Below are 26,121 nucleotides of genomic sequence, written 5' to 3'. Positions count from 1 at the left end.
TTCTCAGGTATAGGACACAATGATCTATAGTGTTCGTCTGGTGGAATGGCACATGATAAACATGGCTTGTTTATTGATTCATCGCCCTCAGCACCCCTTGTGGCTGGGTAAAACTGTGCATCTTGAACAAACAGCGCGAACAAAGACGAGCACAAAAGACAAGAAAGCGAACGACACGGCGCTGACTAACAACTGAGGGTTTATTGCTGATCACACAAGTATAAATACATGGATGTCGGCAATGAGGGAAAGGTTTACAAAGTGCAAAAAACCAAAAACAAAACGTAAATGTGACAACAGCAACATAAGCACGCTAGAAATCAGCAGAGATTATCAACCCCCAGGAGTGACAGCTCTTTTTGCAGAAGTGTTAGCGAAGGGGTACTTATACATGCATTTCCCTGCTTGAATATGTTGTATGCCTCGATAATTTCCCTCGCAGTTTTTTCCCGATTTTTGGCAATGACCTTGGTTTCATGATATAGCGGTACGCACTGTTTTTTCTCTTTCTTTGCCCATTCACAATCCCGGCAATGAATGCCGAGATGACCTGAAACTACTTTTGACACTTTATAGCTGTGTTCGCTCAGCCTTTTATTTATGCAACGTCCCGTCTGTCCAACGTACTGCCCTCCACAAGGCAGAGGGATGTTATAAACAACCCCCTTATCACAAGGAACGAAGCGTGACTGGTGCTTAGTTGTGCACTTCGCCACTTTTCCTTTGAACTCATTAACAGATCGGCACAAACCGGCCAGACGATCAGGCGCGGAAAACACAACATCAACACCTGCTTTTTTCCCCACTTTTTTCAGGGAGTGTGAAATTCCATGTAGATATGGAATCACAGCGACACGTTTGCGGTTGTTGTCCGATCCCTGGCCGTCTCGTGTAGCTGGTTCTGACTTGCTCTTCTTTAGGGCCGACTCAGCTACTGACGTGATAAGTTCTAGTGGGTACCCTACCGAAAGCAATCTTTTTACCTGGTGTGATACGCTGGAATGCATTCTGTGGTGGCAGGATTTTGTTAATGAGCTGTTCAAACAGGATCCTATGATACCCCTCTTAATTAGCTTGGAATGGCAAGAACCATAGGGAAGAAGGGGCTTGTTACCTCGGGGTTCGAAAGCCCAGCAAACGTGGCTAGGAGTGAAGTACAGGCCAAGGTCTAGAAACTTGATGTGGTTGTGAACAGGGGTTTCATAAGTGATCTCAAGGGGGGAGAGAGTGTCAGAAAAAATGGACAGACTACGAGACACCTCCGTTTCAAACTCCAGTCCAGAGCACTTGACAATAACAAGGTAGTCGTCGACAAATCTAAATGTTTTTACGACCTTGGTTTTCCCAAGGCGTCCGTTGAGAGCACGGTCGCATCTGGCGAGATAAATGTCACTGAGTATGGGAGCGATACAGGAGCCTATGCATATGCCGTTTTTTTGAATGAAGATGGAAGAGTTCCACTCAGTGAAAGTTGATTGCAGGTACAAGGAAAGCAGATGCAGAAATCTTGCTACGGAGATACCGGACGCGTTTTGAAAGGCAACCACGCCATGTCGGTCAATGCATTCACTGACACTAGTTAGCAGTTCGTCATGGGGAATCGAATAGTACAAGTCTTTCACGTCAATAGAAAAAGCTAAAAGTTCATCAGCATTGTGCGTCGTCAGGAAATCAGTTACTTGGTTCGAATTTTTTACCTGGAAAGGATCGTCAACAGAGATTACGGCAAGTTGCCGCTTAATGAATTCAGCGAGGCACTTCTGCCAAGTACCCCTCTCTGAGACTATCACACGAAGCGGGCATTCAGGCTTGTGCGTTTTGGCGGAAAAGAACATTTTAAGACTTGGTTTATCGCTATTCGCAATGTCCTGAGCAAGCTTAGTGAGGTTGTAATCGTTGCAAAGTTTTTTTGCACGGCCCCTTGCCTTCTGTAAAGATGCCGTACTGCATTCCCTGAACACGGCACACACAGCTTCGCCTGCTTTTGACAGGAAACGATCGTTGGGCAATACAACAAACCCCCCTTCCTTATCCGACTGTAACAGAGTTAGAGACTTGCCCCTCAGAAAATCAACAGTCTCTCTTACGGGCAAGCGCCTGGGATCCTTCCTTGGTCTTGACAGGACGTCCACGCCATCCAGAGTGCACCTGTCCCGATCAGCTGGGCTGGCTCTGGAGGAAACCGCTCGGACCATGGAAAGCAGCTCAGGGATGTTCTTCCGTGGTTCTACGGCGAACTTGGGTCCGCACCCGAGTACACAGCGGACGTTGTCAGGAAGTTCAACATCGCCAAGAACATGGACGGTGCTCTCCGGCTGGGGCCGCCTATTGTTCTCCATTTGCAGAAGCCGGGGAAGCAGCAGATGCCATAGCCATTCGGTGGTCGTGTCAGCAATCCGGAGGTACTGCCGCCACTGGTGTTGGAGCGTAGGCCGAGCGAGCAAACTGCGTAGCAGTTCTCGATACAGGCGAGCTTGGCGCTGCCATTCGGAGCGCAAAATCCTGCAAATTCTTCTTCCATGACCAACGGACGGTCTGAAGAAGCCAAACAAGGTCACCACCTCTGGAGGAAAGACCCTACGCCGGTTGCAAAAACCGAAATAACGTGCATTGCATGTTGCTGAAGCCACAAGGGGGATAACACGAAGCGGGTCAAGAAGATACCCCGAAGGAACACCCGAAGAACAAGAAATAAGTTGCGTTAACACGTTTTGGCGGGCTAGTTGGTTAAGCATCTTGAACAAACAGCGCGAACAAAGACGAGCACACTCTCTCCCCCCTTGAGATCACTTATGAAACCCCTGTTCACAACCACATCAAGTTTCTAGACCTTGGCCTGTACTTCACTCCTAGCCACGTTTGCTGGGCTTTCGAACCCCGAGGTAACAAGCCCCTTCTTCCCTATGGTTCTTGCCATTCCAAGCTAATTAAGAGGGGTATCATAGGATCCTGTTTGAACAGCTCATTAACAAAATCCTGCCACCACAGAATGCATTCCAGCGTATCACACCAGGTAAAAAGATTGCTTTCGGTAGGGTACCCACTAGAACTTATCACGTCAGTAGCTGAGTCGGCCCTAAAGAAGAGCAAGTCAGAACCAGCTACACGAGACGGCCAGGGATCGGACAACAACCGCAAACGTGTCGCTGTGATTCCATATCTACATGGAATTTCACACTCCCTGAAAAAAGTGGGGAAAAAAGCAGGTGTTGATGTTGTGTTTTCCGCGCCTGATCGTCTGGCCGGTTTGTGCCGATCTGTTAATGAGTTCAAAGGAAAAGTGGCGAAGTGCACAACTAAGCACCAGTCACGCTTCGTTCCTTGTGATAAGGGGGTTGTTTATAACATCCCTCTGCCTTGTGGAGGCAGTACGTTGGACAGACGGGACGTTGCATAAATAAAAGGCTGAGCGAACACAGCTATAAAGTGTCAAAAGTAGTTTCAGGTCATCTCGGCATTCATTGCCGGGATTGTGAATGGGCAAAGAAAGAGAAAAAACAGTGCGTACCGCTATATCATGAAACCAAGGTCATTGCCAAAAATCGGGAAAAAACTGCGAGGGAAATTATCGAGGCATACAACATATTCAAGCAGGGAAATGCATGTATAAGTACCCCTTCGCTAACACTTCTGCAAAAAGAGCTGTCACTCCTGGGGGTTGATAATCTCTGCTGATTTCTAGCGTGCTTATGTTGCTGTTGTCACATTTACGTTTTGTTTTTGGTTTTTTGCACTTTGTAAACCTTTCCCTCATTGCCGACATCCATGTATTTACTTGTGTGATCAGCAATAAACCCTCAGTTGTTAGTCAGCGCCGTGTCGTTCGCTTTCTTGTCTTTTGTGCTCGTCTTTGTTCGCGCTGTTTGTTCAAGATGCTTAACCAACTAGCCCGCCAAAACGTGTTAACGCAACTTATTTCTTGTTCTTCGGGTGTTCCTTCGGGGTATCTTCTTGACCCGCTTCGTGTTATCCCCCTTGTGGCTTCAGCAACATGCAATGCACGTTATTTCGGTTTTTGCAACCGGCGTAGGGTCTTTCCTCCAGAGGTGGTGACCTTGTTTTCTTCAGACCGTCCGTTGGTCATGGAAGAAGAATTTGCAGGATTTTGCGCTCCGAATGGCAGCGCCAAGCTCGCCTGTATCGAGAACTGCCACGCAGTTTGCTCGCTCGGCCTACGCTCCAACACCAGTGGCGGCAGTACCTCCGGATTGCTGACACGACCACCGAATGGCTATGGCATCTGCTGCTTCCCCGGCTTCTGCAAATGGAGAACAATAGGCGGCCCCAGCCGGAGAGCACCGTCCATGTTCTTGGCGATGTTGAACTTCCTGACAACGTCCGCTGTGTACTCGGGTGCGGACCCAAGTTCGCCGTAGAACCACGGAAGAACATCCCTGAGCTGCTTTCCATGGTCCGAGCGGTTTCCTCCAGAGCCAGCCCAGCTGATCGGGACAGGTGCACTCTGGATGGCGTGGACGTCCTGTCAAGACCAAGGAAGGATCCCAGGCGCTTGCCCGTAAGAGAGACTGTTGATTTTCTGAGGGGCAAGTCTCTAACTCTGTTACAGTCGGATAAGGAAGGGGGGTTTGTTGTATTGCCCAACGATCGTTTCCTGTCAAAAGCAGGCGAAGCTGTGTGTGCCGTGTTCAGGGAATGCAGTACGGCATCTTTACAGAAGGCAAGGGGCCGTGCAAAAAAACTTTGCAACGATTACAACCTCACTAAGCTTGCTCAGGACATTGCGAATAGCGATAAACCAAGTCTTAAAATGTTCTTTTCCGCCAAAACGCACAAGCCTGAATGCCCGCTTCGTGTGATAGTCTCAGAGAGGGGTACTTGGCAGAAGTGCCTCGCTGAATTCATTAAGCGGCAACTCGCCGTAATCTCTGTTGACGATCCTTTCCAGGTAAAAAATTCGAACCAAGTAACTGATTTCCTGACGACGCACAATGCTGATGAACTTTTAGCTTTTTCTATTGACGTGAAAGACTTGTACTAATCGATTCCCCATGACGAACTGCTAACTAGTGTCAGTGAATGCATTGACCGACATGGCGTGGTTGCCTTTCAAAACGCGTCCGGTATCTCCGTAGCAAGATTTCTGCATCTGCTTTCCTTGTACCTGCAATCAACTTTCACTGAGTGGAACTCTTCCATCTTCATTCAAAAAAACGGCATATGCATAGGCTCCTGTATCGCTCCCATACTCAGTGACATTTATCTCGCCAGATGCGACCGTGCTCTCAACGGACGCCTTGGGAAAACCAAGGTCGTAAAAACATTTAGATTTGTCGACGACTACCTTGTTATTGTCAAGTGCTCTGGACTGGAGTTTGAAACGGAGGTGTCTCGTAGTCTGTCCATTTTTTCTGACACTCTCTCCCCCCTTGAGATCACTTATGAAACCCCTGTTCACAACCACATCAAGTTTCTAGACCTTGGCCTGTACTTCACTCCTAGCCACGTTTGCTGGGCTTTCGAACCCCGAGGTAACAAGCCCCTTCTTCCCTATGGTTCTTGCCATTCCAAGCTAATTAAGAGGGGTATCATAGGATCCTGTTTGAACAGCTCATTAACAAAATCCTGCCACCACAGAATGCATTCCAGCGTATCACACCAGGTAAAAAGATTGCTTTCGGTAGGGTACCCACTAGAACTTATCACGTCAGTAGCTGAGTCGGCCCTAAAGAAGAGCAAGTCAGAACCAGCTACACGAGACGGCCAGGGATCGGACAACAACCGCAAACGTGTCGCTGTGATTCCATATCTACATGGAATTTCACACTCCCTGAAAAAAGTGGGGAAAAAAGCAGGTGTTGATGTTGTGTTTTCCGCGCCTGATCGTCTGGCCGGTTTGTGCCGATCTGTTAATGAGTTCAAAGGAAAAGTGGCGAAGTGCACAACTAAGCACCAGTCACGCTTCGTTCCTTGTGATAAGGGGGTTGTTTATAACATCCCTCTGCCTTGTGGAGGGCAGTACGTTGGACAGACGGGACGTTGCATAAATAAAAGGCTGAGCGAACACAGCTATAAAGTGTCAAAAGTAGTTTCAGGTCATCTCGGCATTCATTGCCGGGATTGTGAATGGGCAAAGAAAGAGAAAAAACAGTGCGTACCGCTATATCATGAAACCAAGGTCATTGCCAAAAATCGGGAAAAAACTGCGAGGGAAATTATCGAGGCATACAACATATTCAAGCAGGGAAATGCATGTATAAGTACCCCTTCGCTAACACTTCTGCAAAAAGAGCTGTCACTCCTGGGGGTTGATAATCTCTGCTGATTTCTAGCGTGCTTATGTTGCTGTTGTCACATTTACGTTTGTTTTTGGTTTTTTGCACTTTGTAAACCTTTCCCTCATTGCCGACATCCATGTATTTATACTTGTGTGATCAGCAATAAACCCTCAGTTGTTAGTCAGCGCCGTGTCGTTCGCTTTCTTGTCTTTTGTGCTCGTCTTTGTTCGCGCTGTTTGTTCAAGATGCTTAACCAACTAGCCCGCCAAAACGTGTTAACGCAAAACTGTGCACATGAATTCAAATTGGGCATGGTAAGAGCATAAGAGAAATATCACAGCCATATAATGCTAGGTTAGGATAGAATATTCGATATAGAAATGCGCACACTATGCGTGCTGAGGTGAAGGAATGCATGCAACACGTAGCTCTATTTCACTTCCTTAGTAACATCCAGGAGAGTCATTGCAAGCCACCTTTTCACACACATTTTTTTCTCTTTTTCAGCTAATGGACAGCATGCAGCAGGAGCCACCGTCACCAGCTGATGACGAGTCGTCGATGACTCAGGCTGCAGTCTCCGAGCCACCTTCGCCACCACCATATGAATCGAGATGTCAACCGTCAGCCCTGCCCTCACCCTCTTCACCTTTACCGGCAGCACCCAGCACACACCACAGATTACAAACAGCACCACCAAACAGCGAAGCCACCGAACACCACCACCAAACACCAGCACCAAACAGCCACCATCAAACACCACCACCAAACAGCCACCAAACAGCGAAGCCAAGCAGGCATGCCACGCAAAAGAGCCTCTTACAAGACCTTGTCAACACAAATCGTGAGTTGTGCGCCGACCTCACAAGAAGCCGGAGAGAAGAAATGGAGTTGAGGAGAATGGAGATGGAAATTCTCCAGGAATAAACAGCCACCGAGAAACAGTTGACGAATGCACTCCTCAAATACCTGGAGAAATAAAGTATGTTTATATTCAGTTCAATTCCACTTATTTCCTAGAAAATTCTGGCTGGCTGCCTGGACTAAAAGCTGTAGGTATACAGCTTGACGAGGCCCAGGCAGCCGTTACAAGAAACAGGGGCAGACTCAGTTCAAAATCGTTACATGCACAGAAAAAAAGGAGCAGATACAGTTGAAAATCTTTACATACACACAATAAAAAAGCGAACATATAGTCAGGTTACAGTTTTCACTAAAACAGGACAGTCAAAAAGCACAAAATCATCATTATAAAAATACAGAAGTGCAAAAAACAAATTTGCAAAAACATACAAGGGAACAGCTGTACTTGGGTACGAAGAAGTCAGGAATTATTTCTCAAGAAACAATTCATGCAATGCTTTCTTAGTAGGGTTATTTATATCTTTATATCTGTTTAAAATTATTAGAACGATTAGGGGAAATTATTAGGGGAATCCCCCAAGGTGGAGTATAATTGTAATAAGGAAGTAATTACTCATTGGCATCCACCCAATGCCGTATGGCTGCACTTGGGTGGACGCCAATGAGTAATTACTCCCTTATTAGAAATAAAGTATGTTCTTGAGCTCCTCATGGGTCACTAAATTTACTGGGCCCGCTTCCAGAAATACTCTGCAAGTGCAGGCCTCACATCCTGGCCGTCTCCAGTACATGCATCACTGTTGTGTGACGGCTGCTGGTACAGTGCATTGAATGTGTGGATTTCTTGTACCCACTGCTCGTCCACGTTGTCTCGAAAGGCTTCGCAGATGTTGTGCAGAGTACAGGACGCCTTAGTGGCCTGCTTTGCATTTGACGGTTTACACTCCATTCTCTTCATAATGAATCTGAAGCGTGCCTTCACTCGCCCAAATGCATTTTCCACAATTCTCCTCGGCCTGGATAGGTTGTAGTTGAAGAGAGCTTGTTTCGAACCGCATGTGGCATTTGAAAATGGCTTCAGCAAATGCGATGTGAGTGGAAAGGCTTGGTCACACAGAATAATTGGTGCAACAGGTCCCTTCAATGACGGAGACTGGAGGATTGAAGCGGTCACTATCCACAATTCTCTTCAGCTTGGACCGCCCATACACATGGGCGTCATGGCATCTGCCTGGGCTTCCCACGTTCAAATAGAGGAACTGGTACTGGTGATCAACAATCGCCAGCAGTATGATGCTGTGCCTGCATGTAAGAAGTGTTTATCAGCCTGGTGCAGAAACTGTCTGAAGTAAATTAAAAAGTTTTGATCAGTTTGTCAACATCAAGTTTATAAATACTGAGAACCGGAGTGTATATACAGAACTATTTGAATTTGCAGCGGTTTCCTCCTAGGCAATGTATTTTACCACCTGAAAAACACAAATTAATGATGCTTCTCCGGTCGACGCTTTCTTTTGTGAGCGGAATGTCTACCTGAAGCAACTAGTATTTCAGTTTGGGTTGGTAGGTTTATCGAAAATGTTTACTGCATTACTTTGAAGGAGAAAAAAGGCACAAACGCTAGCTTTTATCAAGCAAAACAAACAGAAATGAGGATGTGTGTTCTATTTATCACGTGCAGAAAAAAATGCTCATCTGTCAGTGAAGGAGCTGATGTAGCATTCTGCATTTCAGTATACATACTGCATATGCTTCTGTATAACAAATCGACATTTTTTTAAAAGGAAACCTGAATGTCGCGGAATCTTATAAACAAGAATTTCTTGGTTAATGCCGTTTTCAGTCATTTACTGTTTTGTCCCTGCACTGCTATTAACAAATTCAAAGGCAATGTAAAAGAACGTACCAGCCCTTATAGTTGCAATAGTCTGCAGCATCTTTCTTGGGCGGTGATATGGCGAAGTGGCACCCGTCTAGCGCGCCGATGGCCTGCGGAAAACCAGTGACGGCGTAGCACTCCCGCATGTGCTCGGCCATCTGCCGTGGCATGTCCAGCCAGGTGCTCTCAAGGTTGTTGACGACTGCTTGACAGAATTCTCTGAATACAGTATTCACAGTGGACCGGCCAATGCCAAGAAGATGTGCAATTTTCCTGTCCTCAGCGCTGGAACACAGGCGATACAATCCCACGGCAACGCGTTTCTCCACAGTAATGGGCTTGCGCATGTTCGTGACCTGGCGCTGCAAGACTGACTGCAGCGATTCCACCACGTACCTGAACGTGGCAGGGCTCACGCGGAAGGCCTGCTTAAAATGACATTCACCCAGCTTAGGCAGCGTGTCCTCAAACCAGTTTTCATTTCTTGGAAACGCCCATCTTTCTCGGATAATTCCTGATGAATCAGGGGCCCAAACAGCGGCCGCCGTAAAAGTATTGGCCAGCAGACGCTGTTCCAAATCCATCGTAGTCTTCGCGCATCACTCGCTTCAGCCGGTTCCGACGTTTCATTTTCAGAATCTGGAGAACAATTAATGCTCGCTTGAACTGCTCGTCATTCGTCAAGGTCACAATTTCGCCAACACTTCCACAGCTCGCCATATTGCTGACTACGGGAGGCATCACAAGCGGCTTTCAGCCTGTCTTGCTTTGGATAGTTAAGCGGCTCTGTCATGGACTATTGCTGACCTTTAGCATTCCAATATATTTTTTAATAGCCTGTCAATCTTTAGCATTATATTACTAACAATAAACAGAACATGCGTAAGGAAAAAGCATAATTTGTAACGTTTTGTTATCATCATAGTTTGCCGATGAACATCGCCGTCAATTGCAAATATCGGTGAAATGACATTTCCTATGGCCGTGTAGACAGGAAACGTCAGGTCGCAATGACATTCACTTTGCCTGTCATTTCCTGCGAATGACATTACACGCGCCGTGTGACAGGGGTATAAAAGGCCTTGGTACCGCTCCGGCCGCTGATGATACCGTACGGGAATAAGAGGCGTATGGTGGCCATCCCTCTAGGAGATTACAATTTTTGCTGCCGTATCTATCAGGTCATCTGACACGCGACGGCGCAACGCGAGATCTTACCCGGAGCAATTCCAGCGCCAATTCGTCTTCGATGCGCATCACGTGTTGCTGCCACTGTCGACCAGAGTAGAGCTCAAAGCATGTGACACACTCGCATTTGAACGTGAGCATTCCAGCAGGCGCACATCTAGACGCCACGGCCGACTGCTTCCAGCTCCAGGGAGAGACAGAACAAGTAGTGCCGGTCGATGGTCTGAAATTTGGTACACCGGCGTCGACGACAAAGTGACGACGTTCGTCCGCGACACTACGCACAAAGAGCAGTCCAGACTGCTGGCCTATCCACCGCACCGCAATGGCAAAGAAAATTGCGGGCCGTTGGCGGAGATTGTGAGCATCCACCTTCGAGTTAGAGCCTCGCAAATGTCCAAATACGGAAAATGTGAAGTCGCCTTGGATCATTACGTAGCGAGCTTAATTGCGCGCGGATATGCAAAATTATTTCAAAACAATTGGCAGTGTCATAGCTTGGCTATGCCAGGACATTCGTAGCGAAAGGTACGTTTCTCTGGCTGAGCTGGTTGTGGTCGCTGTATTTTCAGCAGTGACAGACATATAGCCTCCAACTCGGCGGCTATGCGCCGTTTATTACGCTCGGGATTCTGGCATCTCCGTTTGGCAAGCACCCCGCCGCGGTGGCTCAGTGGTTAGGGCGCTCGACTACTGATCCGGAGTTCCCGGGTTCGAACCCGACCGCGGCGGCTGCGTTTTTATGGAGGAAAAACGCTATGGCGCCCGTGTGCTGTGCGATGTCAGTGCACGTTAAAGATCCCCAGGTGGTCGAAATTATTCCAGAGCCCACCACTACGGCACCTCCTTCTTCCTTTCTTCTATCACTCCCTTCCTTATTTCTTCCCTTACGGCGCGGTTCAAGTGTCCAACGATATATGAGACAGATACTGCGCCATTTTCTTTCCCCAAAAACCAATTATTATTATTATTTGGCAAGCCGCTCCTCTTTCTGTTCGGGCGTCTCCGCTGCTCTCTTCGCCTTCTTACGCTCGTTCTCTTTTAGTTGAGTAGACAAGTGCCAGGCGAGAGCTTCAGGATTGGAAGAGATAATATTCTCTTGTCTATACCATCGTTTAGCAGCGGCTGGACTCACCTTGTCTGCATCCGTGTCAAAGGTTGTCATAGAGCCCCCCATGACATATCCGCCTTTTATACGCAATGCTGCGCATGCGACGCGCGGCTCCGGTGATAGGGCGGTGTGTGGCAAGGCGGCCATAGAGAACCATACTTGCGTATGTATATTTATTTCTTTATGAGGCGCCGACGAAGAGCGCGGCGCACCTGTGTGGTCTCTCTGGTTGCCATGGTATCGGCGCATGCGCAAAACTGCTCATCCGCGTCACGTCACGCGCGGCCTCGGCGACGGCGAAACGCACGCCGCAACTGCTGCTCCTCTCTGGTTGCCATGGTAACAGCACATGCGCACAACTTTCCTCTCCCGGCTACCGCGAAATACTCGACTGGAAGCCCGTGTAGCTCTCGCTAGAAAACTGTAACTCGATCACCTCCAAATGAGAACGCACGAAGGAGAAAATGTCACGTTATCGAACAAAGCAGCAAGGATTGATTTCAAAAAACATTAAATCTCTTTGACGTCGCAAACCAGCGGTGACGAAAGGTTGCCTTGGCGAAGGTGAAAATGCAACGTTCTCAAGCAACGCTGCAAGGTTTGATTTCAAAAACATTACTAGTCGTTTAAGTTGGAAGTGGCGCCTCGACATTTGTTTTCAATCTTTCTCCTATCTTTACGCAATAAATATTGCAGAATGAACAAATTCATTAAGACATTGAGCAGCTGACGATATCAACACACCGCTGATGAAATCGACCCCACGATTTCCCAGCTGCAGCGATCATTGCGCTGAACCACCAAACATGCTCGCACTATTTCGGCTAAGGAGTTAAAATTACCATCTGTATTTGGTTCTTAAACCTTTCTCTCTAAGCCGTTAGATATTCCTTGCCATGCCACATAAAAGTGATATTCAAAAAAGGCAATCAATACGGACAAGGCTGGATAGGAGAACTTACTGAGCCGAAATAAGCATGCAGCCAGCCCGCCTGTCAAAGCAGGAGAATTTCGGAAATAACCGAAAGGCGGGGTTACCCTCATTTACTCTCAAGCAAACAACTTCAGCTGGCGCTGCAGCGGGCGCTGCGATGTCTGGCAACCAACATTGTACGAGTAGTACGAGCTGTACGAACATAGCGTTGGGGCGTTGGTTGCGCTGGCCTACTATGTGGCAACCAGAGAAGAGCAGCAGTTGCGGCGTGCGTTTCGCCGTCGCCGGGGGCGCGCGTGGCGTGACGCGGATGAGCAGTTTTGCGCATGCGCCGATACCATGGCAACCAGAGAGACCACACGGGTGCGCCACGCTCTTCGTCGCCGCCTCATAGAGAAACATGCATACGAAAGTATGGTTCTGTATGGCCGCCTTGCCACACGCCGCCCTATCACCAGAAAAGCGCGTCCCATGCACAGTATTGCATATAAAGGGCGGAGATGTAATGAGGGGCTCTATGACAACCTTTGACACACATGCAGAGAAGGTCAGTCCAGCCGCTGCTAAACGATGGGATAGAGAAGAGAATATTAACTCCTCCAACCCTGAAGTTCTCACCTGGCACTTGGCTACTCAACAAAAAAAAAAAACGAAAGAAGAAGAGAGCAGCGCAGACGCCCGAACAGAAAGAGGAACGGATTGCCAAACGGAGATGCCAAACTTCCGAGCGTAATAAACGGTGCATAGCCGCCGAGATGGAGCCTATATGTCTGTCACTGCTATACATAAAGCGACCACAACAAGCTCAGCCAGAGAAACGCACCTCTTGCTACGTATATCCGGCATAGCCGAGCTATGACACTGCCAATTGTTTTGAAATAATTTTGCATATCCGCGCGCAAATAAGGTCGCTACGTAATGATCCAGGGCGTATTCACAATTTCGATATTTGGACATTTGTGAAGCTCTTGCTCGACGGTGAATGCTCACAATTTCCGCGAGCGGCCCGCAGTTTTGTTTGCCATTGCAGCGCGGTGGATAGGCCAGCAGGCTGGGCTGCTCTTTGTGCGTAGTGTCGCGGACGAACGTCATCGCTTTGCCGTCGACGGCGGTGTACTTAATTTCAGATCATCGACCGGCACTGCTTGTTCTGTCTCTACCTGATGCTGCAACCAGTCGGCCGTGGCGTTTAGATGTGCACCTGCTGGAAGGCTCACGTTCAAATGCGAGTGTGTCACAAGCTTTGAGCGCTACACTGGTCGACAGTGGCAGCAACATGTGATGCGCACCGAAGACGTAGTGGCGCTGGCATTGCTCCGGGGAAGATCCCGCGTTGCGCCGTCGCGTGTCAGATGACCTGGTAGACACGGCAGCGAAACTTGAAATCTCCTAGTGGGCTGGCCACCATACGCCTCTTATGCGCGCACGGTATCATGAGCGGCCGGAGCGGTACCAAGCCCTTATTGTTGCTTCGTCCGTGTCTGCCGCAGCTTGGTGATGTAGGCGCGGCCCTTGTCCACATCTCGAAATGTAGCGGTTCACAAGACCAAGCTATGTACACAGCTCAAGACCAGGTGGTCAATCGCCCAATGTGTTGTCGCAGGCACATTTATGGCGCATTTCGACACTATGCCGCAAACAGCCATCGCAGTAGATGAGGCTGCTGCTGTAGCACATTCCTTGTTGACCACGTTGCCGCAAAGCCCCTGAGGTACATAACGCTCATTGCGCGCCTCCGACTTAGGAGCAGCTGAAGGCTGCTCCAAATGTAATGAAACGGGGATGAGCGCCTGGCCCGGATGGTCTGCCGATGGAATGTTACCTGGTGTTCTGGAAAATCTGGGTCCATCTTTAACATCTGTTCTGCGCCGGTGTTTCGAGAGCTGTGATTTTCTCGGCAGTTTCTGGAGCGGACGAATTATTCTTATAGCTAAACGCGATTCAGGGTCACTTCTACCGGAATACTAGAGGCAAGTAACGCTCTTCAAAGCTTGTGCAGCTATAACATAGTCAGGCGCTTGAGGGGTGTGATGGAGGGGTGTGATGAGGGGTGTTATGGCGATTGGTACCCATAAAGCTTGGTCAGTTCTGGCGAGGGAGATTCACAGGCTGTTATTCGTCACTCGCGATATTAGCTCGAATACTCAAAGGCGCTCGGCGAGAGGTCTCTGTTTTTTTAGATCAGAAAAAGGCGTTTGACCGCATCGAGCATGGTTACATTTTTGGAGCACTCAGGGCTTTCAGATTCCTCGTAAGGCATACGAGGGTACCCACCGCACTCTCACTATGGATGGCTGAGAGAGTTCCCCCTTCCCCGTCACACGTAAGGTTCAGCAGGGTTGTCTCCTGTCGCCAATCCTATTTGCGCTGACCACCGAGCCTTATCTCAGAACCATTATACGACATTCTGGCTTTCATGCCTTCCACACGCAGTTAATGTTACGGCTTTTGCTGAAGCTCCACCCTACTAAATAGATTGCGTAGCATTAGTGGGGATCAGTGGGTGAAATAATGGGGATTAGTGGTGCAATTACCGTAATTCTATGAGATACTCCGGCAAAAGGCGCACCGACGTTTTAGCAGATGACTCATGCGTAGTATAGAGGGACAAAACCACTAGAAAAATGAAGACTGGTTTTCAGGAAAGAAAATGACGCAGTAACTCCTCACATATGTCGGTGGACACCCGAGCCGTGCCGTAAGGTAAGGGATAAATGATGGACTGAATGAAGTAAGCAAAGGGGGGAGAGGTGCCGATTTGGAGATCTCCTGAATAATTTTGCGCACACCCTCCGCGGTGGCTCAGCGCTTGGAGCACTCGGTTTCTGATCTGGACTATTTGAGTTCGAACACGAGCGCGGCCGCCGCGTTTCGATGGAGGCGAAACGCAAAGGCGCCCGTGAGCTGTGCGATGTCGGTGCATGTTAAAGATCCCCAGGTGGTCGAAATATTTCCGGTGCCGTCCACTGCGGCACCTCTTTCTTTTTCCCTCCCTCCTTCATCCCTTCCTTACAGCGCAGTTCAGGTGTCCACCGAGATTTTAGTCAGATACCGCCCCTGTTTCTTTTCCCAAAAACAATTTTTCTAATGTTCATTTACGGTGCGGTTCAGGTGTCCACCGATTTTTGAGACAGATACTGCGCCATTTCCTCTCCCCAAAAAATTCCGAGCACGCGTCCTGAAAAATAACCCGCGTCGTAAATGCGTTCCCATTTATTTCCGCTGCACTGGGATAGAGCTGTAGATACGAACAACGCCTTCACGTTACGTCACTGCGGCCCAAGATGAAAAACACCCTTGCGCAGCCGTTGTTTCCTGAGAGATGCAGGCGGCGCCGCTTTCCAGGAACCTCGAGTAAAGTCGTATACGCCGGTCTCGCGACCGTTGTGCCAGGACCTTGCTCCCACGCTCGTGTTCCGATGTCTCGGCTACAGAGAAGAGCGCTAACAGCGTATACATTATATAGACGAGACGCGCAAGCCAGTCATGCGGCCAGGTTATTGAACCGGCTGCTAAGACTTTCAGGGCATATTCGTGTGTCTAAATTTCAGCTTGTAAGAATCGCAATTTAGTTTTGCTGAAACTAAAGCAAAAAATTTGGTGACCTAAAGTTAGTTATTTCTTTTCCAGGTGGGACTCGGCGTCTGTAATAGAAAGGATTGATTTCAACATGTGTTTGCAAGTGGCCTTTGATTTTGTACTTATTGGAATAATTTTTCTGGTGAATACTCAAGTGGTGCTTAGATATATGTTAAAGGAAAGCAGGTTAGGTGTAGTGACTGTGAGGTGTTTGGGAATTTGGAGAGGTTTGATAAGGTGAAAGGCGCGGATTTCATGCGAAAAGTACACGACTGGACAAGGTTTTCGAAGAAAACGGCGCACTATCGTCACTAGTAGGTGTGATAAAGATGAAGTGTGGCAAGTGCGCTGCACGCACTCGCGCGCATGGGGCGAGAGAAGACGACGAAGTAGGAGAATACAGATCGGGAAGTGATCGTAAAAGAATTAATCTGCAGATGGGACACCCGGTCAAAAGAAAAAAAATTCAGGAAACACAAAAAGTAAACGCAAATTTAAACCACGAATAAATAGCGCTCATAGCAGCAGGCGTTGAGGAAGCAATAGACAAAATCCCTATGGAAAAGTGGGATTTTAATCAGAACAAGTCATCGGTCACAAAATAAAACAAGGAAAAGTGGCAAATCGCTGGAAAGGAGACAAGAAGCCACAAGGCTGGCAGAATGAGGAAATTAGGGAGGCCACCGAACAACGGCGGGTGGCTTTGAGAGAACACAAAGAGGCAGAGAAGAACGTTTTCAGAATGAAATGGGCAAAAAATGTAAATCTTATCGATAAAAATAATTGAAAGTACTTTCTCTCGTCCAAGGTAAAATAAAGCAGTCCTTTGATCGCTGAATGGCTGAAGTTCGCTATGCAACTGAAGGGGTGCCGAGAAAATTCTGGAAACATATAAGCTCTCCTTGTAAAACGAATCAAAGAAAGCTGGAACAGATTCAAGATGCTGAGCTAAACTGTCTAGAGTGGGACGACGCTATGAAATGCATTTAATTCGTTGTAACTGAGTCATTTAGGAGGGACGATAGGGTAATCTCCCTGAGTGGAGATGCGGCACGGGACAGCGCAACGGAAAGGGGTTAGAATTGCAGAAAATTAGCCCGTGAAAAGGCGAGGGGGGGATATTCTAAATGTACCACCACAATAAAAGACGAAACACAAATAAATCTTATAAGCGATATTAGTCCAAATAGCAAGGAAGCGTTGCAAAAGCACTGGAAACAGTCATACCAAAAGGGCAAAAATCTTGACAGCTGGCGAAAGAGTGCAATGAATTTCATCATTAAAGGGAAAGAAGATAGCGCCAATATATAACCCATCAGACCTATTACGATGAGTTCGGTTAATTAGAAGCTGGCAATGCAGGGAGGGAAGTTAAAAATTCAAACATGAATATAAAGTGAAAACGTACTAACTTCAGAGCGGCTTCAGAAATGGTAGGCGCTTGACGATGTCTTGTTCGTGCTTACTCAATGTGTATCCACAGCTATATTATAGGGGGGGGGGATCCTCTGTATTTGGCCTTCCTGGACATAAGCGGGACGTACGACAACGTAAACAGGGAGCTCCTATGAATCACACTCATATATGAAGGATTGTTTATGAGATAACAGAATTGATTAGGAAAATGTACCGAGATAATAAATTTGAAATTGCATGTGGATGAATAGGGAGTGCGACAACATTTGAGGTAGACAAAGACTAAGACAGGGTTGTCCATTGTCACCGCTGCTTTTCATTATTTACAAGATAAATATGGAAATAGGTCTACAAGAAAGTAATATTGCTTATAATCTCTCGTTTAGGCAGTGTTAGCAATCTTGTTGCTGATACCAATGCAAGAGAAACTAAGCGCACCATTTAGCATATCATTGTTTCAGTATTTGTGATATTTTATTTCCTTGTATTTCCGTATATGTTGTCAATACAAAATATATATATACTTGCGTTGGTTGCCACAAACATTGCAATTCCAGTGGAAATTTCTTAGTTTTCTTCGTGAATGGAAAAATGTGCACTACCAGCCCTTCAGACGATATCCTCCAGTCAATGGCGTCGACCGATTTTCACGACACGGTGGTCTACCCTATCAAGCCGAGTCTATTCCCCTTTCATCTGCTACCCCCTGCGATTTCACGCTAGCAGGTCCAAGGAGATCGGTGAAGGGGAAGAATCGATCGAGGGGGGAAAGTCGGTCGATGCCATTTGATAAAAGGGTTCCCTCACTTGCACTTCGTCCGTGAGTGGTATCCGACTAGAATCGGTTTCCTGTCACAAACAATGCATTTCAGTGTCGATTACGTTGAAATATAGCAATTTGCTTTAGCCAATCGGTAAGGACTCCACCCGCACAAGAAACGATAAAGCGAAATGACTTCACACCACAAGCGTAGCACTACATAAGTCTAGTGGCTGCACCAAGTGGCCACCCTGATTCACCAATATAACTTGTAATGATAGTAACAGCAATCGCAGATGTAGTCTTAGTCCGTGTCTGAAGAAGCAGACAAGGCGCATGTTCCAAGTTGAAGCGCCGATGACTCAGAGTGCCCGTGCGGCTGAAGGTGGTTCGATTGCAGTAAGTAACCACTACACCGGCAGAAACCGCGTCTGCGCAATATCGTCGCTGGACCCCTGGTATCTGTAATATGCTGTTCCATGTATGCTAAAAAAACCAAACTGTCACAAGAACGTCGGGCTTTGTTTATAAGACGAGAGGCATTCAGCAGGCGTCCACAGCCTGCTGCGGCGTTTTAACCAACGATGCGCTTGAATGAATGTGTCTCGTCCACAATCTTCTCTCGAATCCGATGAAACAATCCGGGGTTCACGACACAAGCTTTGCACGCGACGAAGCAGAAAATGTTCGCGTTGTAGAGTGCTCCTCACAAGGGCCTCCATCTGGGATTGTCCTCCTTGAATATGCAAAACAAGACGGAGCACACGCGCACAAATTCTAACGGGCCTAATGAGGAAAACGTCAGGCCGCCTTTGAGACGATGACCCCGAGCAGAAGCAGCGGCAGCAGTGCCGTCCTGGGGCCGGCGCCGCTCTCCATGCGGTCCTCGCCCCGGCCGCTCTCCATGCGGTCTTTGCCCCGGCCGCGTTCCGGCTGGTCCGGGTCAGTCACCATGATCTTCCAGCCGAGGTAGTAGTGCGTGAAACACTGAAAAAGACAGCAGCGTTTAGTAATCGACGTCCTAGGAGACACGTCACGGCAAGGGGCAGTACCTGGTAGTAGACAACGTCTGGTGTGTCCTTGTCGGGGGTCCAGGTGAAAGTTCCCTGTTGGCCGACGTCGCACTGCAGGTTCAACGTCTGCTTGAAATCCTCCCATGTACTGGATTCATCGCTCTTATCCACCGTCTTGTGCGTCCATTCGCAGTAGCGGCCGGTTCCTGCGACGCAAGGCTGGGCTCGTGAACACAAAACGGTGTTATACAATGGCGTTTCCTATAAGCGCATCTCGTTTGTACACATACGTGTCGGACAACCGTAAGGGCATACAGCCAGCGGGTGTCTCAAAGAGAAGTTTGGAGAAACAACCCCCGATTGCCCACGGAGAGCACGTAGCCTTGAGCATGCTAAGTGCTGGACTGTCCACTCGCGCGCGACGACGGCGTGTCAGAGAGAAGCGGTTCTGGAAACCGCTCTCCTCGCCTGACCAGTGGAGGTGCGTGCCCGGTGGAAGAGTGAGAGAGGCCATTGTACTGTGGACGCCATGTGGTGTGTACCCGCGTGCCTGCAGGCGCATTGAATGTGACGAAACCGGGGCGAGAGGTTAGTCTCTTTGAGGACAAACCAACTTGCCACAACCATTTTTCCTTCTCGGGAGCAACTGCAACAGATTCAACTGTTGATCCCCTTGAAAAGGGGTACAACAGTTGGCCCCCAAGCAGCCGTTTAAAGAAAAAAATGCAAGCGAAGCGTCATTTCCAGTGTAATTTAGATAGTTTGAGCGGCAGCAGTCATTAGATATAACAACATGAAAGGAAACAAACACACATGTAAATACAAGGATTCGGGCCCGCAACCTTTGGATTGGGAACCAAGCACGGATATTACTAGGCCACCACAGCAGGCGGTCCGGAGCAGATAATAAACGCCTTGTATAGGGTAGAGCGGGGTAAAATGAGACATGGGGCAAAGAGAGACATGTCTCGTCTAGCGGCGTCTAGAGCAAAATCTTTTAAAGTAAGTAGGTTTCTTAAACCATCAGTAGGTGCCGCTAAGTTTCCACTAAATTTAAGTTAAAAACGGCGGGAATCTTGAGTTGCCCACTCCCGGAAAAAAATTCTGGAGCAACTTTCGTGGAGCGGCTGTCCCGCCAAAAAGGTGCGAAACTTGGAGGTCCTGTTTCTTTGGACCTGTTCAGTAGCGTAGCCGTGAACAACTGCGACAAGGTATGCAATTGTGTTGTTACTCCATCTCATTGGCTAGCTGCGGAAACAATTACAGTTCCTTTTGTGGTTATCTTCAGAACTGTAAAATTGATTGAGTGGGAGCCTATGGAAGGGGAAAACCGTAACAGTTCGTCGCTAGTAGCAAGTAATTGCAGTCTCTGCTTGATGAAAGTGCATTCTCTAGCTCGGAGTTTTTTGCCTCGTTTTCAAGAATGGCCCGCACGTGGAAACGAAATAGACGAGGTCTGCATAGAGCGGGGCAAATAAGAAGAAGGCTGTAGAAAGCGTGCGCCAGCGAAAACATTCTATTCACGCTGCATCGAAAGCTTTCTCTGTGCCTAAGGATGCCCTTCAACGGCGAGCAGAACGACTGGAGACACATGGTTCATACGTACTTTGCAAGAAGTAGATTTGATCAAACACACAAGCTACAGCCACTAGGCGTAAGCTTTTTCAAAGCCTTCAAATCTGCTTACAACAACGCATGCCGGGAGTGGCTGCTGAGAAACATTGGGAGTCGCATCACGATGGAGAATATAGGTGAGCTGCTAAGCAAAGCTGTTGAACGATTAGGAAGCATCAGTAACATAAGCAATGGGTTGCGGAAGTGTGTAGTTTGGCCATTTTCTCTCGTGCCGCTGGATGATCCTGTGATCGATGAAGCGCCATTGGAAAGCACAGCGGGATATCAGACTTGCGGTCACCGCCAAGAATCCCAACCTAAATGCTCCCCGGCTACTTCTACTGAAGACAGTGAAGAGCCTGCTCATAGTGACACGACCTTTCAACTTCTTTCTGCTGTGCTTGCTATAAAAAAAGCAAAAAGAGGGAAGTCGGAGACAGGCACCGTTTTGACCTCATCGCCTTACAAGGCGAAGCTAGTTACAGCAAAACCTCCCAAGGAGTCAGGTATGGCCTCAAGAAAAGAATCGGGAAACCGAACGAAAGGGCTGCTAGTGCCAGTGTTCAATCACAGGATGTCGACCTGAAAGGAAAACGTGCTGCGAAGCGATTAACAAGCATTAAACGTGACTGGGAGTGCCTCGTGTGCAAAGAAATATGGAGCAACACAGCGCCTTGTTCCGTGTGGATCCCATGCACGATGTGTCACGAGTGGGCTCACGAAGAGTGCGCTGGCCCCATGGAATGCACTTCAAGTGCACGGATTGCAAGAACTGATTTTGTTTGGTTTTGACAAAATGTCTTGTTTTGCCTCAACTTATGTCTTATTTTGCCCCATGGGTCCGGGCAAAATGAGACAAATGGGACTTTTTTAATAATTGATGAATATTCATAGTTGTAATGTTGCGAGCTTTCTTAATTTTGCTTACCACTTAGCTAAGATACCAAGGAAAGCTCCTGTACAACGTCTCCGAGTTTTGAAATAAGAGAGTAAACACAGTATGAGTTTGGAAATTTTTCTCTCGTTTTACCCCTCCCTACCCTACACAGCTAACACATTGCTCGGGTTTAGCGCTCGCAGCTTTATGAAACGTATCGCTGTTCAGAGCAAAGTATGCTGATTTTTCTGTCATATTGTTTTGCAACAAGCTAAGGTAAACCTTAATGCATACACAGGGCGGTTTTAAATCGCATTTTTGGCGAAAAAAAAAAGTGTTGAAGCACGCATGCATTCCGGCCGGTACTTGATAACCAAAAATACTAGTTTTCGTTTTTTGCGCATAAGGTGGTCTTATCTGTAGCAACTCGCCGCTGCAGATTGCCGCCTACTGAAAACAAATATAGGAAGCCGTGGATCACTTCGTTTTTTGGTGCTTGCAGCGAGCGGCATAGAAGAGTAGAATATTTACTGCTTTCTGTTTCGCTGAGTGTAGCTCGCAATTACACAGTATCAGATAAGCTCGTAAACAAACGGCAACGAAACAAAAATACGTGTACTTGCTTAACGCAGAGCCAATTTCAACTCACATTCGACACGCACTGGAACTCGCAGTAATTGTTTATTCACTTTTTCAGCTGACCTGCCGATGTGGCTCGGTGGTTAGGGCGCTCGGCTACTGATCCGGAGTTCCAGGGTTCGATCCCGACAGCGGCGTCTGCGTTTTATGGAGAAAAAATGCTAAGGCGCCCGTGTGCTCTGCGATGTAAGTGCACGTTAAAGATACCCAGGTGGTCGAATTTATTTCGGAGCCCTCCACTACGGCACCTCTTTCTTCCTTTCTTCTTTCACTCCCTCCTTTATCCCTTCCCTTACGGCAGGGTTCAGGTGTCCGACGATATATGAGACAGATACTGCGCCATTTCCTTTACCGAAAAAGCAATTATTAATATTATTATTATTTCTCAGCTGCCCGACCACTTCGGTTCCACGAAGCTTTTTCTCTCGCAAACGAGTCTATCCGCTTCGGCACGGACAGCGGCGGTGCTTTCACGGGCCTTATGGCTCATTCACACTTGGGCATTCGGCAGCGAGAGCGAGCGAAATCTGCCGGCGCTCGTGGCGTATGCACGCATATATAGGCTAAACGCTGGTTATTTTGCTGGATTTAGCGCCATTTCTCAAAATCGCTCTTTCAGTTTAGCATTTACGAACAGAGACGCGACGGTAAGCTCACACTATTGGCGTCAAATGCTTGTTGGGACGGGAACCCTTTTTGCCAACAAACCGACTCACCTCTTAAGACTAGCAGCGGCAGAATCGTCACTCTGGATGAAAAACAAAGCCAATTTATCGCTTATAGGTTTTGTCATAGGCAAAATGAGACGAAAGCAAAAGACCAGTGACCCATTTGTCTCCAGTGAATGCACTGAAAAGGCAGGTACAATGACGAAGACGAAATTAGTCTGAAGCGAGGGGTCCTGCTTTGATGGACGCCGCCATGTTTGTGTGGGGTGTAACGGCAAAGCAGAGGGCGCAGATTCTGTCATTCGTCCTTCTGTTAGTCCTTCTGAGGACAAGGACTAAGGATTTGGTCCGTGAAGTCTGCACATGGCACGCACGTGGTCGCAGTTGCTCCTTTCGCAGCTGATCACGAGGACTAACGGCTGCTATTGCTCCCACGGGACTAATCTCGGATAAGAGTAAGCGCGCGCCCTATACAGACGTTTTCACCACCCTCGGGAAAAACGGTTATTTTTGAAGGGGGGGGGGGCTTTTAGGAGAACGTGGGGCAGAGTTTTTTTTTATAATAGCAATCGCCTCGGATCCTACAGGAAAAAATAGTCGCTACAGGGGCACGGGAATAAGCGGCTAGAGCAAAGTTTTATTATGAAATCTTTACAATAAACCGTCATCGCTTTTGTTTGCAATATATATATATTTTCGATTTGCTTGTTCGCGACGTTGTGTCCCAGGTGATCTGGTCACAGCTAAGTTGCGTTGTCATTAAATATCGAATAACATTTTCACAGGAAGCGGCGTTGCAAACCTGAGCTTGGATAATGTGCCAACAACTGAGAAAAGTAATAATAATAATAATAATAATAATAATTGTTTTTTAGTTAAAGGAAATGGCGCAGCACCTGTCTCATATATCGTTGGACACCTGAACCGCGCCGTAAGGGAAGGGATAAAGGAGGGAGTGGAAGAGGCGCCGTATTGGAGGGCTCCTGAATAATTTCGACCACCTGTGGATCTTTAACGTGCACTGACATCGCAAAGCACATCGGCTGCTCTTGCGTTTCGTCTCCATCGAAGCGCGGCCGCCGCGGTCGGGTTCGAACCCGGGTACTCCGTATCAGTAGCCGTGTGCGCTAACCACTATGCCAGCGCGGAGGCGTACGGGCATTTTGCCGCAACAGAAATGCCGCCCCCTTGGGAGTGCGACAGGAGCGGAGAGCGAAAGGCCCGATTTCAACAGAAAGAGTCAGTTACCTTTGGAGACGTCAACCTCTTTACGAATGTCGAGCACAACTCCGGCAAGCCGCCGATGGCCCTGAGAGAAAGATGGAAAATACATAACACAACCAGCATTGTGTTGGCTCGAAAGTAATGCGAGCCAGGCTGGAAAACATATCAGTGTCTACAAATTCAGCTCATTGACAGAATTAGTTTCATATAAATCAAACCACGGCGATTTTTTTGCAGAAACACTCAGCGGTCCACTCAAACACATTTTAAAACGCGGTATAGACAAAACGAAGGTCCAAATTGAGGCTCGTCGATGCTATTCGGAGTCCTTCGAGAAATTTTACCGGAATCAATTTTTTTTCTCCTTCATATTTATGGTAGAGAAACATATGCACAGTTCGTTATGCAACTAAAATAACAGTGTTTTTAGAACTAAACTACACTAATATTGTCGACAGTCGTCTGAGCCACCTAGGAGTATATGTTTAAATCGTTCATTTCGCAGATACTTAAGTTGCTGGCTGAAGTTGTGAGTGTTCATCGGGATGTATTTTATAGGATAATATTTGAAACCAAGAATTGTAGACTGAATATACTGTTGTTCTGGTTTACTTTTCTGTTCCAGTAGCCTTGATACATTGCTCCTTTGTCCTCCTTCCCTTTTTTCATCTAATATTATTATACTTTTCTTCACTTTAATCTTCTACCCACTGCCTTGCTACAATACTTTAGTGCTTCAGGGTATTTGGTAATAAACAAAATAAATAAAGAAAGATTTCTTTAAAAATTTCTTCACTGGCTGAGGAACGGGAAAAGTTTTAACGCGAAAAATACAGAATGATAGTCAGTACAGATTCACAATTGAAGAAAATACAGAGCACAGGGCAGTACGAGCGAGGAACAAGCGACCCACACAGCGCTGAGAGCCAGAGGTAGTCACAAGAGCCAAAAGAGCTATTTCTCTACACCGCCTAGAGATGTTAAGCATACAAGTGAAGGGGAAATAGGTGCTCGTATGACATACATGACGGAAGCCAACAGCCAACGAAACCAAGGAGCACAGAGAATGGCTTCTCTTTTTAATTTGTAGCTTTTCATCAGTGGGAGATCAATAGATCAGAAGAAAAACTACCACATGCCGCCGGTGGGATCCGAACCCATGACCTTCGAATTTTGTGTCCCATGCTCTACCAACTGAGATACGGCCACAGCTGTCCAAACTTCTACTTTCGGGGGTATTTATCTGTAGGTTAAGCGAACATTGAGGGAACCCACCGGCTGCGTGTGGATGTTTTATCTCCTGCTTTTATTGTTCTCCCTTAGATGAAAAACTACGAATAAAAAAAAAGAGATCCCCTATGCTCCTTGGTTTCGGTGACTGTTGGCTTCCGTCATGTATGCATACCCTTAGAGCTGGGCATCTTGCTGCCCGCTGCGAAGGAACATGATTTTTATCGCTAACTAGGCTTTGTTTTTACGTTACCACATTGCGTACAAAGCTCAAAAAATCCAAGTCTGTGGCATGAGCACGCAATGAAAATTCCACCCTTGACGCACACATTCACTGGTCGCTACCCTGGCACACTTTGGCGTAACCACTGTGTTCTTTGTCGTTCGATAAGTCTCCACTCACCTTTGCCGCGTGCTCAAAGCCAAACCTCGCTTCTTGCACTGCAGGGGACACTGAAGGGGTCCCGAACTGCTCAGCCATAATATGTTTCCCATTTTCCCGAGCGTATGAAATGTGTTACACTCCGTCTCCACAAGCGAAGCTTCGCCTAGCGAGGACACGTCACATCCGGCGACCACCGGTAGGGTGGCTTTACATAATGACAGCGGCCGCAATCCCATGCTCACAATCTCCATGTATCGTGGCATGCGTAGCGTACCATGTGGGTACTAATATTGAAGCGTAGTGTTATTAAGGGCCCATTCACACTTGAGAGTCGCAGAGGTCGCGCGACCGTTTTGCTCGAAAAGCGACAGTCGCAAACAGCCGCATTGATGGATTTCCTAGCCGTGCAACTGCGAGTCCCAAACCGCTGAACCAATCAGGGAGCGAGCTGAGCTTTCGACAACGACGCCGCTCGCGGGTGCTTCGGGCGACGAACTGCGCTCT

General features: G+C 47.7%; 2 protein-coding genes across 2 annotated transcripts; both read right to left on the bottom strand.

The window, feature by feature from the left end:
* Positions 1–8,209: 8,209 nt before the first annotated feature.
* Positions 8,210–11,344, bottom strand: LOC144125154 (uncharacterized). Its single transcript, XM_077658322.1, has 4 exons — positions 11,303–11,344; positions 10,198–10,251; positions 9,007–9,404; positions 8,210–8,402 (listed from the first exon to the last, which is right to left on the bottom strand). The coding sequence occupies exons 1-4, from the start codon at positions 11,342–11,344 to the stop codon at positions 8,210–8,212; spliced, it is 687 nt and encodes a 228-aa protein (XP_077514448.1).
* Positions 11,345–18,433: 7,089 nt separating this feature from the next.
* Positions 18,434–25,713, bottom strand: LOC144125085 (protein Skeletor, isoforms B/C-like). The gene is made up of 4 exons (XM_077658201.1): positions 25,636–25,713; positions 24,027–24,087; positions 19,020–19,186; positions 18,434–18,954 (listed from the first exon to the last, which is right to left on the bottom strand). Exons 1-4 carry the CDS (start codon positions 25,711–25,713, stop codon positions 18,769–18,771), a joined length of 492 nt encoding a protein of 163 aa, XP_077514327.1. The 3' UTR covers positions 18,434–18,768.
* Positions 25,714–26,121: the final 408 nt, after the last annotated feature.

The sequence above is a fragment of the Amblyomma americanum genome, chromosome 1 (genome assembly GCF_052857255.1).
Source record: "Amblyomma americanum isolate KBUSLIRL-KWMA chromosome 1, ASM5285725v1, whole genome shotgun sequence".
In the NCBI taxonomy this organism is placed as follows: Eukaryota; Metazoa; Arthropoda; class Arachnida; order Ixodida; family Ixodidae; genus Amblyomma; species Amblyomma americanum.
This window is presented reverse-complemented; position numbering and strand designations above follow the sequence as displayed.

Coding starts and splice junctions, on each gene's coding strand:
- LOC144125154 (XM_077658322.1), bottom strand. CDS start 11,344: ATGGGGGGCTCTATGACAACCTTTGACACGGATGCAGACAAG. Junction 10,252..11,302: donor TTGACACGGATGCAGACAAG/GTGAGTCCAGCC, acceptor TCTGGTCGACAG/TGGCAGCAACACGTGATGCG. Junction 8,403..9,006: donor TATTGCAACTATAAGGGCTG/GTACGTTCTTTT, acceptor TCTTACATGCAG/GCACAGCATCATACTGCTGG.
- LOC144125085 (XM_077658201.1), bottom strand. CDS start 25,713: ATGGCTGAGCAGTTCGGGACCCCTTCAGTGTCCCCTGCAGTGCAAGAA. Junction 19,187..24,026: donor AGAGGTTGACGTCTCCAAAG/GTAACTGACTCT, acceptor CTTGCGTCGCAG/GAACCGGCCGCTACTGCGAA. Junction 18,955..19,019: donor CAGACGTTGTCTACTACCAG/GTACTGCCCCTT, acceptor TGTCTTTTTCAG/TGTTTCACGCACTACTACCT.